This window comes from Herpailurus yagouaroundi, unplaced genomic scaffold (assembly GCF_014898765.1).
Source record: "Herpailurus yagouaroundi ecotype Mexico unplaced genomic scaffold, PumYag 198, whole genome shotgun sequence".
In the NCBI taxonomy this organism is placed as follows: domain Eukaryota; kingdom Metazoa; phylum Chordata; class Mammalia; order Carnivora; family Felidae; genus Herpailurus; species Herpailurus yagouaroundi.
The window spans coordinates 32,635,540-32,654,821 of NW_024412429.1; the positions used below are offsets into that span (position 1 = coordinate 32,635,540).

Below are 19,282 nucleotides of genomic sequence, written 5' to 3' on the forward strand. Positions count from 1 at the left end.
TTCTTCTTCTTCTTCTTCTTCTTCTTCTTCTTCTTCTTCTTCTTCTTTTTGTGCTGGAAAATAAATTCTGAATGTAAAGGGTTGTTGTAGAGATTTGCTCTTAGATATTTCTTTTCCTTCTCTTCTTTTTTTAATTTAGAGAGAGAGGTTAGAGCACGAGTGAGGGAGAAGGGCTGAAGGAGGGAGAGAATCTTTAGCAGTTTCTGTCCTCAGTGCATAGCCTGAAGTGGGGTTCAGTGTGGGGTTCGATCCCATGACCCTGGGATAATGATCTGAGCTAAAGAGTTGGAGGCTTAACCGGCTGAGCCACCCGGGCACCCCACTCTTAGATATTTCTGAAAAAAGGATTATCAGTGATGTGATAAAGTGTATGACCAACTCTGGTAGTTAATTATACTGAAGGATTAACATGTGTTTATCGAGGTAGAAATCCAATTGCGGCCCATGCTGACTTTATGTGAGGTACTGGAATTAAAAAAGCAGTTACCAGAAACACAATTCCTCAACGGCACTAGGGACAGTTTTGTGTTTGTGAAATATCCAAAAAGATAAACGTGGACACTGTCATTTTGGTGCCTTGCCCAAGACTTAAAAAATAATATAATATCTTGTTTAAGCAGTGAGCATCCATAAGGTAACAAGAAACATATTTTGTGTTTATGAGGACACATTGCAGTCACATCAACAGTGTATCTCTCCAGGAGTCATTTTTGTATCTTCTTAAGAGAGTTTCTGCCCACATGAGGAAAAAATATCTTAGCCAAAGTCTGGTAAATCCCAGTTGCGCATGTCTATTTCATAAGAAATCTTTACAAGTGTCATTTTCTAAATACACTTAGAAATACATCTTTGAGGGGCACCTGGGTGGCTCAGTCGATTGAGCGTCCGATTTCGGCTCAGGTCATGATCTCACGGTTCGTGGGTTCGAGCCCGGCCTCGGGCTCTGTGCTGATGGCTCAGAGCCTGGAGCCTGCTTCACATTCTGTGTCTCCCTCTCTCTCTGCCCCTCTGCTGCTCATGCTCTGCCTCTCTCTGTCTCAAAAATAAATAAAACATTAAAAAAAAAATAAAAAAAATACATCTTTGAGTTTTCCTGTTTTTTTATAGAAAGTTTTTTTTATCCTATTGCCATTCTTCTGACTTTACATCATTGTTTGAATTGACAGTTCACTGTCCAGTCACTGGTGACCCAGCCTTTTAGGCTGCGAGGGCTCCATTCTGTCTTGACCAGTTATAAAACCGGAAGAAGACATCTCTGACTTTTTTCTTCCTCCTCGTATCTTTAAGGGACTAATTTGTCATAAAGTTGTTGAAATGTACATGGACTCCAATATAAATCTCACGTGCTTACTTAAGAAAATCAGTTAAGGAAATTAAGGAAATGAAAACAATTCAGTTAACCAAAGAAAGGTGTTTGTACCATGCTGGTAATAGTAACAATATCACAGAGTGATGTGGTTAACTTACTGTTTTAAAAGCCTTTTGTAAAGTGTCATACCATGTAATTCTTTAAATTAGATATTAACATCCCTTTGAAATGGATAGAATAGATATTATCCTCCGGGTTTTTCACATCAGTATACTGTAGTCCATGGACAGTAAGCATCGCCTAGTTGCTTATTAGAAGTCAGATTCTCTGGCCCCATCTCATACCTTTTGAATCAGAAATTCTAGGTCTGAAGCCTAAGAACCTTTTTGTTTTTTTCCATCCCTTGAACCAAGGCATGTTAGCACTTGGATCCAACTAAGAAACCCTTTTAACAAGTTCTCTGGGAGGTGCCTCGGTGGCTCAGTCAGTTAAGGGACCGACTGTTGATTTCTGTTCAGGTCATGATCTCAAGGTTCAAGCCCTGTGTCTGGCTCTGTGCTACTTGGGATTCTCTCTCTCTCTCCCTCTCCCTCTCTCTCTGTCCCTCCCCTGCTCTCATGCTCGCTCTCTCAAAATAAGTAAACAAACATTAAAAAAAAAAGTTCTCTGGGTAATGCTGATGCACATAAAGTTTATGCAGCACTGGTTTAAATGTAAAAATATATGTAAAAATACTGTGGGTCATAGAAACAAATTTATATGTACAATATCAAATGCTGCAAAACAAGATATCTAGGACTTTTGACCTCTGATTAGATTTTTTCCCCCTCATAAAGAAAAAGTAATCCATTTAAAAAAGTAAGACCAAAATTAGGAACGATGCTAAGTGTTAATAGTGGGCTCATGGTAGATAACAAGAGCTGAAGAAGTGTGTAGAAAAGATTTATGTGTGGGGCACTTGGGTGGCTCAGTCAGTTAAGTGTCCAGCTCTTGATTTTGGCTCAGGTCATTATCTCACGGATCATGAGTTTGAGCTCTGCATCAGGCTCTGCACTGATAGCACGGAGCCTCCTTGAGATTCTCTCTCTCCCTCTCTCTCTGCCCTTCCCTGCCCATTCATTCTCTCTCTCTGTCTCAAAATAAATAAATCAACTTTTTTTTTAAAAAAAGAAAAGATTTTTGTTTATGTAAAAAATGACTTAATGGTGTAACTCTAATAAAAAATTTCTTTTACAGTTTAATTTACCAGCTGGCTATGTGGGACTGGTATTCCTGGGTTTGGCACTATCCTACGCCATTTCTTCACCGCTGTTTGGTTTACTAAGTGATAAAATACCAGTACGTACACTTAACCTACGTTTGAGAAACACCTTTGTGTATTTAGATTGGTGAGCTTTCCAGCTGTACTTCTGGAACTCTAGAGGTCCATTGATTAGAATTGACATTCAAATTTTTTTAAAAAAATTAGCTTATCACTATTTAATTGAGAAATAAAATTGTAAGATATTTAAAGTGTGCATCATGGTGATTCGGGATCCGAATACATTGTGAAAGGATGTCCTCTGTCAGGTTAATTAACACAGCCATCACCTCTGTATTATCTCTCTGTTTTTTTTTTTTTTTTACTTGAGGGGGCGAGAACACTTAAATTGTACTATATTCAATTTTTGGAGCTGATGGAGAGGTTCCCATGTCTTCCAACCTGCCATCATTCAGAGAACATTCACTTTTAATTGCTTCTTCTGGGGAAAAGGGGTCTGTGCTAACAAGGCTGTTGAAAACTATTGGATTAGACTCTCTAAAGGATGAAACTCACTTGATGCAAAATACACGGATTGGCCTTAATAATTAGGGCAGGGGGCGCCTGGGTGGCTCAGTCAGTGGAACGTTTGATTCTTGATTTCAGCTCAGGTCATGATCTCGCGGATGGTGAGTTCAAGCCCCACATCGGGCTCTGCACTGACAGTGCGGAGCCTGCTTGGGATTCTCTCTCTGCCCGTGTCCCACTCACGCTCTCTCTCAAAAATAAATAAGCATTTAAAAAAATAAAATAATTAGGGCAGAGTCCCTAATTAGGACTCGGTCAGACTGAGAGGAGATAATTTAGTTTTTTTTCTGTGGGAATGAAAGGGGTGGCTACATAAATGTACATTGCTTATCCTGTAGCTATCCTGATAGAAATTCCCTTCTGTTCTCCTTTGCTTAGGTCTAAACCATTCACTCCAGATGCTGGTAAATAGTACTAGTAAGTACTGTTAACCAAATACCAAGCTTCTGTGGCTTTAGTGCTTTTTACTTGTTTGCATTTCCTCTCTTTGTTAAACTTGCATAAATATTTATCACAACCTAAATTACATAGAGTTTACTTAGTAACCCAGGTGACAAAAAGCAAGTGTCTTAAACAGTGATTGGAGCTTGTTTTAAGACAGTCTTATTTAACTGAGCAGCTATTTTACCCCTAGAATTTTCAGCCTGCATTCAAGTAGTTTAAAAGGAGTAATTTTATTGGGTGCTTTTTAAATAGTGTGAATTTTTCAGGTACTGTATCTACCAGGTGGTTCCTTGTGCTGACTGTTTTTTTATTTTTATTTATTTTATTTATTTAAAAAAATGTTTTTAAATGTTTATATTTATTTTTGAGACAGGGACAGAGCATGAGCAGGGGAGGGGCAGAGAGAGAGAGGGAGACACAGAATCCAAAGCAGGCTCCATCCAGCTCTGAGCTGTCAGCACAGAGCCCAAGGCGGGGCTCAAGCTCGTCAACTGTGAGATCATGACCTGAACCGAAGTTGGACGCTCAACCAGCTGAGCCACCCAGGCACCCCAATTTTATTTATTTTTTTAAATGTTTATTCATTTTTTGAGAGAGACAGAGAGAGAGTGAGTAAGAGAGGGGCACAGGGAGAGAGGGTGACAAAGAATCCAAAACAGGTACCAGACAGCTGTCAGCACAGAGCCTGACATGGAGCTTGAACTCATGAACCCGAGCCTAAGTCAGATGCCTAACCGACTGAGCCATCTAGGCGCCCCAGGATGGCTGCTTTTTAAATTGTTACTTTGAGGATAGTTCATCATGTGTAAAATCTACAATACACTCCCTTTCCAAGGAATCCTTGTCCTTAGAAACTCCCTATCTTGGGGTATATTGTCTCGCCTTTCTGTTTACCATCTACCTATTTTCTCTTAAATGTAAAGTTTCATTTTCTTCAATGTATTTGGATTTTTAAATGTCAGGGCTTGTGTTCTTCAGTGATTTTTGTGTATATGCTTTGATTGTGGAGGGGCTTTACCTCTCAGGGGTTTTTCGGACTCTCCTTCTCTTTACCAGCATCTCAGGAAATGGTTTCTGGTTTTGGGAAACATAATCACAGCCGGATGCTACATGCTCTTGGGACCTATCCCGGTCTTGCACATTCAAAGGTAATGTTTTTTCCTTCTTCTGTATTTTTGGCTGAATAACATTAAGAATTACTACAGAAATTTTTTGTGTGCTGCTGGTATGGTTTCGTATTTTGAACCTTATTATTTAAATAACTACCTTGATTTAGGACGCTATTGAATTGCTGGGTTGGACTGGCAGTATCCTACCTTACCAGAAGGTGGCACTGCTACAAGCAGATAGAAAATGCATCATCACATCTGGATCAAATGCGAAAACCGCTTCTCCCTTTGTGTTTCAATTGCACGCTTATTTGTACTTTATTTTGGAAATAGCATTTGTTGCCGCCTCCCTTTGGTTGATAGCTGTTAAAACGTGTTTTTTTTTTTTTTTTCCTACTCTTTCTCAATCCTTGAGTCTGGGATCAAGTCTTTTTTTTGTTTGTTTCTGTATCATTCTTAGCATGTGGTACCGGCTCATTGGAGCTTGTTAAGGGTAATGTATTTGCTAAAACAAAAGGAGCTTAGAGCTTTTCAGCTGGTCTGGGATCAAGTGTGACATGGAAAGGGCAAGGATTTCAGAGTCCTTCACATTTGGGTTTGCATTTTGCTTTGCCACTTACTAGGTATGTGAACTCCGGCAAATCATTTAGCTTCCGAGAGCCTTAGTGTTCTTATCTCAAAAAAGGAGCTGATGATGGTGCTTACTTGGCAGAATATTGCTGCAAGGATTCAATGGGGGTAATGGATGTTAAGCCATTGGCACAGTGCAGGAAGCCGAGCAAATTAGTTTCCTGCCCCTTCTTTACCAGTTCCCTTCTATGCCATTTTTTTTCTGTCCATTGAATTTCAAAGCCAAGTGATTGAAGGAACAGCGTTAACATTTAACCAATTTTGAAAAGATTCTGTATGGTGATAAGAGGGCATGTGATATATGTGACCAAAGAAATTGAGGTATCGTGGTGAATTGATTCGCCACCCCCCTCAAAGTGGGAGGAGCCAGAGGGTGCTGTCTCTGAATGAAGTGGGATCAGATGGGAATGAGGCCGACTAGTGATGCCGTCTCGGAAGCACGCTTCTCTGGGATTCAGCCTGCCCTCCTTAACTTGAGCCCTGTGTCTATCAACATGCTCATGTCGTTTTGTTTTGTTTCTTTTTCCAAAACTCTTTTGCAGTCAGCTCTGGCTGCTGGTGCTGATATTAGTCTTGAATGGCGTCTCTGCTGGAATGAGTATCATTCCAACCTTCCCGGAGATTCTCAGTTGTGCATAGTAAGTTACCTCTGTGCTTGTGGAGCTGTGTTGCAAATAGCAGTGAGCATCACAGGCTTTCTTGAATTTCTCAATTTTGTAGGATGTTGGATTTTTTTTTCCACAAGATCAAATCTTCATGATTTTATGTCACACAATATTCTAATATAAATACTGCATGCAATAATACTGTAATTGAAATGAAAATACAGTAAAACCTTGGTTTGTGACCAGAAACATGCTTATAATCCAAAGCACTTGTATATCAAATCGAATTTCCCCTTAAGAAATGATGGAAACTCAGATGATTCGCTCCACAACCCAAAAATATTCATATAAAAATGATCATAATACTATAATATAATACAAAATAATAAAGCACAAAATATAAAGAAAGATAAATTAACCTGCACGTACCTTTGAAAACCTTCATGGCTGGTGTGAGGGAGACGAGAGAGGAAGGTTATTGTGTAGAATGACTTTCACTATCACTAATGGAATCACTGCTATCTACTGGCTCAATGGAATCTTTTTTTTTTTTTTTGTGCAACTTTAACAAGGAACTTATCCAATGACACTCGCCTTTGCCTCTTTTTGAGGATTTTGAGGAAATGTGACATTGCATTGATGATCGCCCACAGTCTTGCAGTGAGAGAGAAGAATCATTGCCTCAGTTGTGATCACTGAGGCATGGTCACATGCTACTCTTGTTGCAAGACAGTCGCTCATTTATCAAGTTAAAATTTGTGAGAAATGTTTGCCCGTCTTACAGAACACTCATAGAACAAGTTACTCGCAATGCAAGGTTTTACCGTATATGGTAATATTATACAATGATAGGTAAAATGAGTTGTGGATGGAGGCTTGGCTTGGTTGATGCCTAGGAACAGAAACACTTTGAAAAGCTAAAGCACAACGGAAAGGCCTCAGCATTGTTTCCTTCTCACGGAGAAGGTCCATACACGGGCACACAATGACCAGGTAAAATGATTCTAGTCCCATTTCCAGTGCGGGGTGGGGAGAGGGGGCAGCTCCCACACCACCAAGCAATTCTCCCAAACCAGCTAGGTGTCCTACAATGCAACTCCGTTCTGAGACTATCCGTCTGGTGATATGATCAGATCCCACAGGTGAGGGACTCCGTCCCACAGATTGCCCTCTGCTTCAGGTGCTAGTTACAAGTTCACATGTGCTTCCGACTGACTGGCCCGTGCATCAGAGGTTCCCTTGATGACCTCCTTAGATTCAATTAATCTGCTAGAGTGACTCACAGAACTCAGGAATCCAGCGTACTCGTTAGATTCAGTGATTTGTTACAAAAGAGATTAAAGGATACGAATCAACAACCAGACGAAAAGACACAAAGAGTAACCTGAACAAAGGAACTTCTGTCCTTGTGGGTTTTGGAGCCCTGGCACACTGGCATGTGGAAAGGGTCTGGTTTACCAACTCAGCAGCTCTCTCGCCCTGTCCTTTTGGGATTTTTGTGTACATACTGCTGATTGGTTAAATCACTCACCATTGGCCATTGATTCCATCTCCAGCCTGGCCCCTCCTCAGAGGTGGGGGGTTCTGGTCTTGGGATTGGAAGTTCTAACCCCTCTAATCACATGGTTGACTCTCTGGGCAACCAGCCCCTAAAAGCCACCACATGAACATAACAAAAAAGGTACTTGAAATTGTTTTAATCACTTAGGAAATTCCAAGGGTGTTATGGGTTCTATGCTGCAAACAGGAGGGAGACCAGATATATATTTCTTACTATGAATCACAGTATCGCACCGGGTATTTGTCACTTGGCCATCGGTGTGGTTTACTAGGCATGATGGTAAAGAACACCACGTGAACTAGAGCAGGGAGGAGATCCACTGGGTTGACTCAGTATTCTCTGAGGAATAATGAGTTGCCTGCGTGTTTTCTAAAAGTTGCCCATTATTCTCTTTGCATGTTCATCTCATTTTAAGAATTTCTTAGGGGCGCCTGGGTGGCTCAGTCGGTTGAGCGTCCGACTTTTGCTCCGGTCATGATCTCACGGGTTCACGGGTTCGAGCCGCACATGGGCTTGCTGCTGTCAGCAGGGGGCCCACCTCTGAGCCTCTGTCCCCCCCCTCTCTGGCCCTCCCCTGCTCACCCTCTCTCTCTCAAAAATAAATAGAACATAAAAAAAAAAGAATTTCTTAATTATGTATTTTTATGAGACTTCATGCAAATGGGTCATGATTCTTAATATCATGTTTTAGATATGCAGTAAAATTATTTTTAGAAAACCATGGAGTAGAGGTAACTATGAAAATTCCTTCAGATTCGGGGCGCCTGGATGGCGCAGTCGGTTAAGCGTCCGACTTCAGCCAGGTCACGATCTCGCAGTCCGTGAGTTCGAGCCCCGCGTCAGGCTCTGGGCTGATGGCTCGGAGCCTGGAGCCTGTTTCCGATTCTGTGTCTCCCTCTCTCTCTGCCCCTCGCCTGTTCATGCTCTGTCTCTCTCTGTCCCAAAAATAAATAAAAAATGTTGAAAAAAAAAAAAAAAGAAAAAATTCATTCAGATTAGATTCGCTTTTATCTTAGAGACGGAGTGTTCTGTCTGTTGGTTTTGTTCAGGTTATTCCCAGTCTCTTTAAAAAAATTTTTTTTAACGTTTATTCATTTTTGAGAGAGAGAGTGTGAACAGGGGAGGGGCAGAGAGAGGGAGACACAGAATCCGAAGCAGGCTCCAGGCTCCGAGCTGTCCGCACAGAGCCCAGCACAGGGGTTTAACCCACTATCTAGGAGATCGTGACCTGAGCCAAAGTCGATCGCTTACCCCAGTGAGTCACCCAGGTGCCCCCAGATGATTCCCAGTCTCTTAATTTATTTGTCACACACTGTTCATTGCTTTCATGCAGGTTTCCCTGTCCATAACAGATCTACTCTTGTCTCTTTGCAGCGAAAATGGATTTGAAGAAGGATTAAGTACCTTGGGACTTGTGTCGGGGCTCTTCAGTGCCATGTGGTCAGTTGGGTGAGTAGCCATTTCGTTCACACCTGCAAGATGTAAAATACTATCTGCATTTGCCTGAAGAAACTGACACCGAGAGGTCTGATGAGGTGCCCAAAGGCACTTAATTCATTTAGGGCAGAGTTGGAGTCCTAACCCCACACCCTCTGACTCCAAGATCACTAGTTTATACCAGCAGTTTAATACCTAATCAAAATGGTCCCCATATACTTTGTCTTAAGTGACCTTTCTAAGTTCCTTTAACAGGTCATGTCTCAGTATTCTTCATTCATTTGTTTCGTTTTTATTCTTTGCTCTTCCTGAGGAATAAATGTATGCTGGAACTGTAGAATATCTCAATAAATATGTGCAGACTTGAGTTATTTTAAATACAATTATTGAGAACAATAGAGAGAATCATGTAAGGGTTCTTTTGCATGTATGTCACATTTTAAAATTTTTATGTAAGGCACTAACTTTTTAGAAGCAGTTATAATTTTAGAATTGTTTAAAAAGCGTTAAACATCATCATCGGGTAGAATTGGTTTTGTCGCACCCAGTGCTCCGTCCAGGAATTGGCTTCTGTCTTCAGTACTTACGGTTCCAATTTAATGAAGATCTATGATTGAGGGATCATGCGGCCTTTAGGAAATAATTCTTTTTTTTTTTTTTTTACACTATTTAATACGCTTTCTTCTTTTCTTAGTGCTTTTATAGGACCCACACTGGGTGGATTTCTTTATGAGAAAATTGGTTTTGAGTGGGCAGCTGCTGTGCAAGGTCTTTGGGCTCTGACAAGTGTGAGTAGCCTTTTGTTTTCATCTTCCTGGCATTTGCAGAGAAGCGTGATTTGGAGCATTGGCATTAACTGCCCCTTTCATTGTGTTAAAGGGATTGGCGATGGGCTTGTTTTACCTGTGGGAGCACGCACAGAGAAGAAGGTATGGTCGGTTCTTGGGCTTATTTTTTTCCCTTTAAAAATCAGCCCTCGAAGCACCTGGGTGGCTCAGCTGGGTACCCATCAGATCTTGATCTTGGCTCAGGTCATGACCTCACAGTTGGGTTCCTGAGTTGGAGCCCCTCGTGTGCTCTGCACTGACTAGTGGAGCCTATTTGGGATCCCCCTCCCCCCCCCCGACCCTCCCCTGATCACGTGCTCTCTCTCTCTCTCTCAAAATAAGTAAACATTAGGGGCTCCTGGGTGGCTCAGTTGGTTAGGCGTCCAACTTCAGCTCTGTTCATGATCTCACAGCCCATGGGTTTGAGCCCCTCGTCGGGCTCTGTTCTGGCAGCTCAGAGCCTGGAGCCTGCTTCGGATTCTGTGACTCCTTCTTACTCTGCCCTTCCACCTCGCACACTCTGTCTCTCTCTGACTCTCTCTCAAACATAAACATTACAAAAACATTAAAAAAAAAAAGTAAACATTAAAAAAAGAAAAGTCAGCCCAGGGCAGTGGAAAAAAAATAGCCATTTTACGCCCTTCCTTCAGGCAGAAGATTTCTGGGCACTGTAAGCCTCATCACTTGGTAGATGGCATTTAAGGGGAAAGGCAGAGGTGTAGGTACTGGGTCTTTTTTTAAATTTTTTTTTTTTCTACGTTTTTTTATTTATTTTTGGGACAGAGAGAGACAGAGCATGAACGGGGGAGGGGCAGAGAGAGAGGGAGACACAGAATCGGAAACAGGCTCCAGGCTCCGAGCCACCAGCCCAGAGCCCGACGCGGGGCTCGAACTCACAGACTGTGAGATCATGACCTAGCTGAAGTCGGACGCTTAACCGACTGCGCCACCCAGGCGCCCCGGTACTGGGTCTTTTTAAGATGAGAAATAGTAAGGTACTCCTCTTTTTCCCTTCAACGCAGATCTAAACTCCAAAATATCCTCGGCACAGAGGAAGAGCAAACTGCTCTCTTACCTGATGAAATCTATGCTTAAGAATCCTGGATGGATACCCGTGGGGAGACTGATGGCTCCTGGCCTTGAACATCAAAGTTGAAAGGGGTTTTCTTACTATTACATGTAAAACTCCACAGACCCTACCTACACCCCACCATCCTGAAAGTCTCAACATATTTTTGGAGAATCCTGTGTTGGGCTTTCCTGAAAAGCTGGCCTGTTGAACCAGCCATGTGTGAAACATTAAGTGTGAGAAGATCGGTTGAGAATCAGCAAGTTTGTGTTTTTAGGTGATCGAATTTGTCCATCAAGAGGTTATTGACTCCAGGTCTCCTGATTCCTCTGTTTACTTTTTATTCTAAATGCACTAATTCTGTGAATATACCTTTTCTTTATTAACAGGGAAATAAATGAATTAATTTGATATGCCTCAAAGTAGTACCAAGATTTCTCAAAATGTATAGAATAGTTACTGTGAAATCAGTTTTTAAAAGGCATGCTTTATCTGTGTCCTAAGAGTTTTGTTCTTTTCAAAAGGCAAAATTCCTTCCTCCCATGCAAAAGTTGCATAGTATTCCCGGGCCCTCAGCTCTTCTAGAAGTTTCGTTTGTGTGAGAGTTACAAGAATAACCTTACTTTAGATTTTCCCTTTTGTAACGTACTTTATGAATTATGATCTGGATTTATAAACAATACTTAGTATAACATTACTCATTTCCCTTAATGTCTGTATTTCTGTTCTGTCATCTGTTTTTTTTTTTTTTTTAAACCTACTTCTGGTAGATGTATCCCATTCCCAAGCAAGTAAGCCCACAGGATTGCTTACTATATTTCAGGGAAGGGGTTTGTCTGACTTCACGTAAAATCCGTGCTGTTGCTTGAAGTGGGTGAATCCCTACTGTGTAGTTCTCATACCTTCTGCTGTGTTTCCATGGTGTAGTAGCCACGTTTATCCCCTCACCCCCCATTTTTTTAAATAGAAGAAGTGTATTAATTCAAAAATTTTTATTGAATGACTTCTCTAAACTGACAGTCTGTGACGTGCTAGGAATTGAACTGTGATCAAAATAAACACAATCTCTGCTTTTTGGAACTTGGTGGATGGACAACATATAAATAAATACCAGACTCTCCCGTTATCTTACAGAGTTGCTATTAAGGGGAAAACATGGTGATAGGAAAGAGAAAGTGGCTGGAGTCATTAGGTGTGGGGTTCTAATTAAAATTTTTTTTTTTCAACGTTTATTTATTTTTGGGACAGAGAGAGACAGAGCATGAACGGGGGAGGGGCAGAGAGAGAGGGAGACACAGAATCGGAAACAGGCTCCAGGCTCTGAGCCATCAGCCCAGAGCCCGACGCGGGGCTCGAACTCACGGACCGCGAGATCGTGACCTGGCTGAAGTCGGACGCTTAACCGACTGCGCCACCCAGGCGCCCCATGGGGTTCTAATTTAGATAAGGCCTCTCCATGGAGGTGAGACGTTTGAACTGAGACCCAAAGGGTGAGAATAAGGCAGTCATCCCAAGAGAGAGCCTTCCCTAGCCCGTGCCAAAGGGTTTGTCATGGTCAAAGATGACACTGTGGCCCATGTGGCTGAAATCTAGTAAACAGAGGATGTTGGGGAGGTAGGAAGGAACCAGCTTCTCAACAGGGGATGCCAGAATTTGATATGTTTCAGGAGGGCCATTGTCTAGCAACGATGGAGGGAGATCTACGGGAGCTTGGAGACAGAGAGAGAGAGAGACATGAGTAGTTTGGACCATGGAGGTGGTGGCGGAGATGGAGCATAAAAGATGTGTTTGGAAGGAGAGCCAACAGGACCTGCTCATGTAGAAGGAGGGGAGAGAGGAATTTAGGGGTGATTCGAGGTTTTGGCTTGAGGATGTATGTGGGTGGATGAGAGTGCCTCTTGGTGAGATGGGGAAGAATAGGAGCAAATCAAATCCTGAAGGGGAAAAATAACCCAGGGTGGGTGCCCTGTAACAACACCACCAGAGCGAAAAAAAAAAAAAAAGAAAAGAAAATTAAAAGGATGATGGAGATGGGGATGATGGAGAGCAACCACGTGTTGGAAAATTGGCTTTAACTGCGGAAATCTTCATTGCCCTTCTCCCCCGAAGTCCCTCCGTTGTGGGCACTCCAGAGGGTGGTCCAGTGTATGTGAGAAGGAGTGGCCGGTCACCCAGCCCCCTGTGCCCCACTTCCCGGAGTGGAACCGGGATGGAGTGTGCCCCTGACCCGCTGCACCCCAGCGTCGGCCCAGGGGCCCAGTTTGCCGCTGAACACCTGCAGTTCCCGCCGCTGCCGCACGGGGCCGCTATTAAATCACTGTGGCGATGGATCCTGCAGCTCCCAGCTGGGGCGCTGCGACCGGGCTCGCGGGGCTCGCATGCCACATGGCTCCGGGGCTCGCATGCCACCAGCGCTGTTGACCGTCACCGCAAAGATTCCAGGCTTTCTGGCGAGAGGTTTCTGCCCCCCTTCCCAAACACGATGCTTCCAATACCTGCCGCCGTCTACCTGTGTATTTACAGACACTGTGCAAAACCACCTTTGCTACTTCCTCATTTTATGATTTTGCAGATGCTAAAATAGATGACAAAAATTCAAAACTATGAGAAAAGAGAGAGGAACTTTGATGAAAAGGTGGGTCAAAACTCTCAGGGGAATCACTGTATGTGTGTTTATATTTTTATAGATCTGTATGCCTCTAAATGTAACAAAGATACCCAGCTTAAAAGAAACCTTTTTTTTTTTAAATGAGACTGAATGTAGAATAATAAATAAAAGGCATCATATATAAATATAGACATGCAAATTAATCCAAATGGAAAATAAAATAAGGGCAAATAAAAATTCACAAATCGTTTTTCTGAAACTTTTCTTTTTTTTCCGCCTTGATAATTGCTGGTTCACATGCGGTTGAAATAATACACAGAAATAATACGGAGACCATGTTTACTCCATACCCAGGCTCCCCCAGTGGTGACATCTTGCAACAGGATGGTACAATATTAAAACCAAGGTGCAGTCAAGATACAGAACAGTCCGATCCTTCATGTTGTCCTTTTATAGGCATATCCGCTTCCTTCTCACCCTCACCCCCTCCTTAATCCTAGGCAAGCACTGCTCTGTTCCCCAGTTCTATAATTTCATCATTTCAAGAACGTGTTCAAATGGAATCCTATAGTATGCTACCTTTTGGGATTGTTTTTTCTCATTCAGCCAAATGCTCTTTAGATCGTGTACATATTGGTAGTTAATTTCTGTATATTGATGAGTAGCATTCCATGCTATGGATATGCAGTATGTTTACTCATCCACTTAAGAACATCTGGATTGTTTCCATTTTATGATTATAAAACACAAATAAACTATGCTATGAACATTCACTTGCAGGGTTCTTTTTTGTGAACACAAATCTTTACTTCTCTGGGATAAATGCCCAGGAATACAACTGCTAGGTTGTATGATACTTCATTTTTGCCCCAAATAACCCACTTATTTACATAGGAAATTTGATTTAGACAATACATCTTAAATATCATACCTTAATGTAATATTCTATTTACTTGTTTATTAATTTATCGAGATTCAGTATGTTAAATATACCCTCTTAAATCTAGGTGGCAAAAGAAGTGAGTAATAATACTACACAGCCAACTAATTTTCATTAAATACAGTTAATAAATGAGAAATAAAGAAGCAGATATCTCTATTTACATACAATCGTATCAAAAGGGAATGATCCAAAAATGACTACTAGGACAGTTACCTTTCCTTTGGTATCACTGTCATATGTCCTCAGTTTATGAGATACATGCACAGAAGAGTGAGTCTCAGAAACAACATAGTTAGACTGAAAAAATACCTTTCTAAGGTATGAAAAGAAACTAGTCTGCTTATTTAGTCTTCATTAGGAAAACTTGCAACTCTGAAATATTTGCCCTAGTTTCCTTCAGAAAATTCACAGCTTCACTTCTAATCCCAGCCTATTTATAGTTTGAGTTATAGGGAATGATCTAGGAAAGCATGATAATAACTTTTGATTTATGGTTTAGTGTGATTTCGTCATCAGTAGTAAAACAAAGTGTATTTCTTGTTGACAATGGTTCAACAATAGTGTGACAAATACAAATACAAAAAACAATCGGTTTTAAGTTTTTGTTATTCAAGATAAATTTGAATACCAAATTAGCTGTCACATTATTATATATTTTAAAAGTGACAGATACAAGATCAGTTGTTGGATGAATTCAGATAGAGCTTTCTTTTTGCTTTTAAGAGAAAACCGGTGTAGATAAAGACTTCATTTAAACATAATACTAATACCTTTTCTTTTCCTTTTTTTAATATGAAATTTATTATCAAATTGATTTCCATACAACACCCAGGGCTCATCTCAAAAGGTGCCCTCCTCAGTACCCATCACCCACCCTCCCCTCCACCCCCCCCCCATCAACCCTCAGTTTGTTCTCAGTTTTTAAGAGTCTCTTATGGTTTGTCTCCCTCCCTCTCTTTCTTTCCCTTCCCCTCCCCCATGAAACATGGCCTTTTGTAGCAAGGTGGATGGAACTGGGAAGAGTGTTATGCTAAGTGAAATAAGTCATACGGAGAAAGACAGATACCGTATGTTTTCACTCTTATGTGGATCCTGAGAAACGTAATACCTTTTCTTTGTACACTTGGAGAACTTTGGACTATACTCATTTCCTCTATTGTTTTCTGTTCTATCACTGTTACTGGTTGGCTTTTGCCTCTTCTATTTGTGTGATAAAAATCAGAGTCACTTGGTTGTCGATGAGTCCATTCCTAAGAGATCCGTTCCCCGGATCCAGAACATGGTGGGGAGGGAACAAGGATGTCTGTGAGGAAGCAACCCGGTCATCTCATGGTAAGGTGGCTGCCACATTGGATTACATGCATGCCGCTGCACATTTTTTTTTAAGAAAACATATTCTTGAGGTAAAGCAGCATTATTAATTGGAAGGAAAAAAAACCTGCCTAGAACAGTAAGATCTGCTGACAACGTCTTCATTCCTGTAGCTAGTGAATTTATCTTCACACGGCTTTCAAGACCACGTTTCGTGGGTTCAGAAGAGCGAGAACTCCCAAGCAGATATTGCACATTAATTGATCACCCATGTAAATGAATTCCGTGTAGCAGGGCTATGACATAAGATTGGGATTCTGGGTGTTCAAAGCAGACAAACACAAACCTGCAGCTTTTTTTTCTCTGTCTTGGCACATGGTCGCTTTAGTTACTGGTGTGGCCCATAAGGAACTGAAGAAACATCTCCTAAAGCATTTCTAAATTGGGGTCTCTAAATTCTCCACGCTGTCCTGTCTCCTTTTCCAGAGCAGGGAACACGAGGATAGAGGAGGCACAGTGACCCTGCCCCGCCTCCCTGATTTGCCTGTCATCCCAGAGGGGGCCAGGCAGTGGATAGTTTTTTTTTAAGAAACTGCCAACCTGTTTTCTAGAGTGGCGGGGCCATTTTCCATTCCCCACAGCGACGCCTGAGTAATCCAGTTTGTTGGTAAGCTGTTTTTCTCTCTGTGTGTGAGGTTTAAACAAAAGAATGAGGCAAGAAATAAGGATAGAGGACTATTGATCAGAGGGAGACTCTCTGGTCGTGTTAGAAGGAAAGCCATCCAGATTATCTAGTAGGAATAGACTTGAATAAGTTCAGGAGAAACCATTCTGGTCAGGCTGACGCAGAAGAGACGGAACAAAGAAGGACTTTGTGGAAAGAGATGGAACAATGAGAAAATAGAGAATGTGGATTAGTTCATGTTCTTTTAACCAGTTATTAGTCAGGGATGGGTGGCCCACTGATCAGCAAGAGTTAAAGATGTGGGTCAAAGATGCGCTGGGCCTTGCCCTCAGAATGAAGCCTCTGTCTTGTAGACCTGAGGCAGTAATAATAACAGCAAAAATCACTTCGTCCATCACTATTTTGCAGATGAAGAAAACTGTGGCACATAACTTGCTCACGGTTGCACAGCTAGAAAGTGACTCAAGCCTCTGGCTTCCTTAACCGTTACTCAATACCATCACGACTCGTAACTGTAGTGAGGAAAATTCACGTCACCTAAGTTAGCAGTAATTAGATGCAGGACCATACAGAATGTAGTCATCTCCACCCCGAGGAAAGTTCTAGAGTAGATCTGTGTTATAATAGAAGAATAATGTGCTAAAAAAAGAAAGAATATGACATGAACTTAAGAGTCAGCTTAGGCCCAGAGGTAGAAATTCCCAGCTTCTGTTGCCCTGTTACTTCTCCTGGCCATTTGGCCTTCGTTCAGTGTAAACCTGGCCTCCGATGGCTTGAAAGAAAACCCCAGAATCAGAGTTGTCAGGCTAGATAAAACAAATACTCCCTTTCCTGGTCCCTGAGTAGGAGGGCAGAATCCTCTGGAAAGTAAAACAAAACTGAAAGGGGTGATTGGAGGAGCCACCGGCTTTGGAAAAAAAGAAGCAGATGGGATCCAGGGGAACAGAGGGCTTCACTTCGACAGAACCTGTAACTAGTTATCTTGGGCCTCCGACATGCTTTTCTATGTCTTTGCTCACTGAAAAAGAACAAGGCGAATTATGATAGATTAGTGTGGTGCTTTCATATGACTCAACAAAACGATAAATGTACCGCAGCTTGATGGACACTTTTCTCTTTTCATCTATCTTTTTCCTCTGTAAGTTTCTGAGATTTCACTTTTGTTTTTGTATCATATCCTTTCCTTCTTTAAAAAAAATTTTTTTTAACATTTTATTTTATTTTTTGAGAGACAGAGAGAGAGAGAGAGAGCTTGAGCAGGGGAGGGGCAGAAAGAGGTGGGGGACGCAGAATCCAAAGCAGGCCCCAGGCTCTGAGCTGTCAGCACAGAGCCCGATGCAGGGGCTCAAGCCCACGAACACGAGATCGAGATCGCGACCAGAGCCAAAGTTGGGCGCTCAACCAACTGAGCCACCCAGGCGCCCCAAATATCATATCCTTTTAAATGCATGCTTCTTCACCTGCCTCATCAATTAAACAAATGACTTCGATCCATTTCCTTTGGATTTGTTTTAGTTGCAGCGGTCACCCTGACCTTGAATCCAGTTGTGCTGGTCAGTTCAGGCTGCTGTAACAGAATACGGTAGACTGGATGGCTTATAAGCAACAGAAATTTATTTCTCACAGTTCCGGAGGCCGGGCAGTCCAAGAACAAGGCCCCCGCAGATTTCAGGTCTGGTGAGAACCTGCTTCCTGGCTGCAAACTGCCAACTTCTCACCGTGTCCTCACAGGGTAGAAGGGGCAAGGGAGCTCTCTGGGGTCTCTTTTATAACCGCAGACCTCCCATTGGTGAGGACTTCACCCTCATGATGCAATCACCCCCCAAAGGTTCCACCCCCTACCACCATCGTACTGGGGATCAAGATTCCACATATGAATGTGGTAGGCAGGGGGGAGTGGAGGCGGCACACAGACATTCAGTCTATAGCACCAACCGAAAGAGTTTTTACAGGTCTCTGCTGGTGAATGCGATGAACTTTCGGCAGAGTTGGATCAGAACAAAAGTTGGCAATCTGCAAGTGACATCAATAAGAGAGCTCGGTACTGTTTTTCTTCTGAGGAAGTCGCGGCCCTCCGAATGGGAGCATGCTACCTGTTCTCTGCGGCTCAGCACACCTCCATCCTAGACTTCCGAGAACAGAAAGGAGCCGGGCAGGCTGCTGTTGTAGGCCAAAACCAGTTGGCTAGTGGCACCTTCCTGTGGTTTAGCTCTGTCCAACCAGTCGGGCCTGTGGGGAGCACGAGGCTATCGTGCGTCATTATGATCTCAGATCCTGTCGGCTTCAGTTGCATTGCGGGTCTCAAGAGAACGCCCACGCCAGGCCAGGCCAGGCCAGAGGAGCACCGGTTGAAATTCAGACCGGCTCTGGTCAAGTTCAGGCTGGTTCTGCTCAAAAAAAGACCCTCCCTTCCACGGAGGCTGATTCAAACTGTCTTGCAAAGGACGCGGGCCAAGAATCCAGGGGGTGGGGTGGGGGTGGGGGCAGGACAGAAACGTTCTTTAACTCCATGTTCCTTTTTTGGGGTACGGGATCTTTGTTGTCTTCTCTTTTTGGCATGTGCTATCCAGAGAAAATCGTTTTACAAGAAGGGCCCGAGTTTTCTGTTTTTCATGCTTCCTATTTTGATGTGTCATCCTGGCTGCCTAGGAGGAAACGCTGTGAAAAATTGTACATGCTGTTTCCAACCCTGTATTTCTTAACTCGCTTATTATCATCTCATATCTGGGAGAGAGGCCAGACCAGTCCTGTAGCCTGTGTCAGAGCCCGGAGCTGCTCCCTCCTTCCCGTCTTGGTGCCTTTGCTGTGCCTCTGACGACCCCCCCCCCCGCCCCCCTCCCCCGCCTCCTTCCCCCGCCCCCTCCCCAGTCCCCCCCCCGCCCCCCTCCCCCGCCTCCTTCCCCCGCCCCCTCCCCA

The 19,282-nt window shown here is 42.8% G+C and overlaps 1 protein-coding gene and 1 pseudogene across 2 annotated transcripts in view; one reads left to right on the top strand and one right to left on the bottom strand.

Annotated features, from left to right (window-relative positions):
- SLC18B1 (solute carrier family 18 member B1) overlaps nt 1–11,945 on the top strand; it is a 28,900-nt gene extending 16,955 nt beyond the window's left edge. For both annotated transcript variants that reach the window (XM_040449160.1, XM_040449162.1), the window contains exons 8-14: nt 2,546–2,647; nt 4,638–4,729; nt 5,863–5,958; nt 8,861–8,935; nt 9,618–9,711; nt 9,803–9,852; nt 10,773–11,945. In XM_040449160.1, coding sequence (XP_040305094.1) covers nt 2,546–2,647; nt 4,638–4,729; nt 5,863–5,958; nt 8,861–8,935; nt 9,618–9,711; nt 9,803–9,852; nt 10,773–10,845 — 582 coding nt within the window. In that variant the 3' untranslated portion in view covers nt 10,846–11,945. The remainder of the gene's footprint in view (nt 1–2,545; nt 2,648–4,637; nt 4,730–5,862; nt 5,959–8,860; nt 8,936–9,617; nt 9,712–9,802; nt 9,853–10,772) is intronic.
- A 1,469-nt stretch (nt 11,946–13,414) lies between these two features.
- On the bottom strand, nt 13,415–18,659 carry LOC121013099 (splicing regulator RBM11-like; annotated as a pseudogene).
- Between the last annotated feature and the right edge of the window lie 623 nt (nt 18,660–19,282).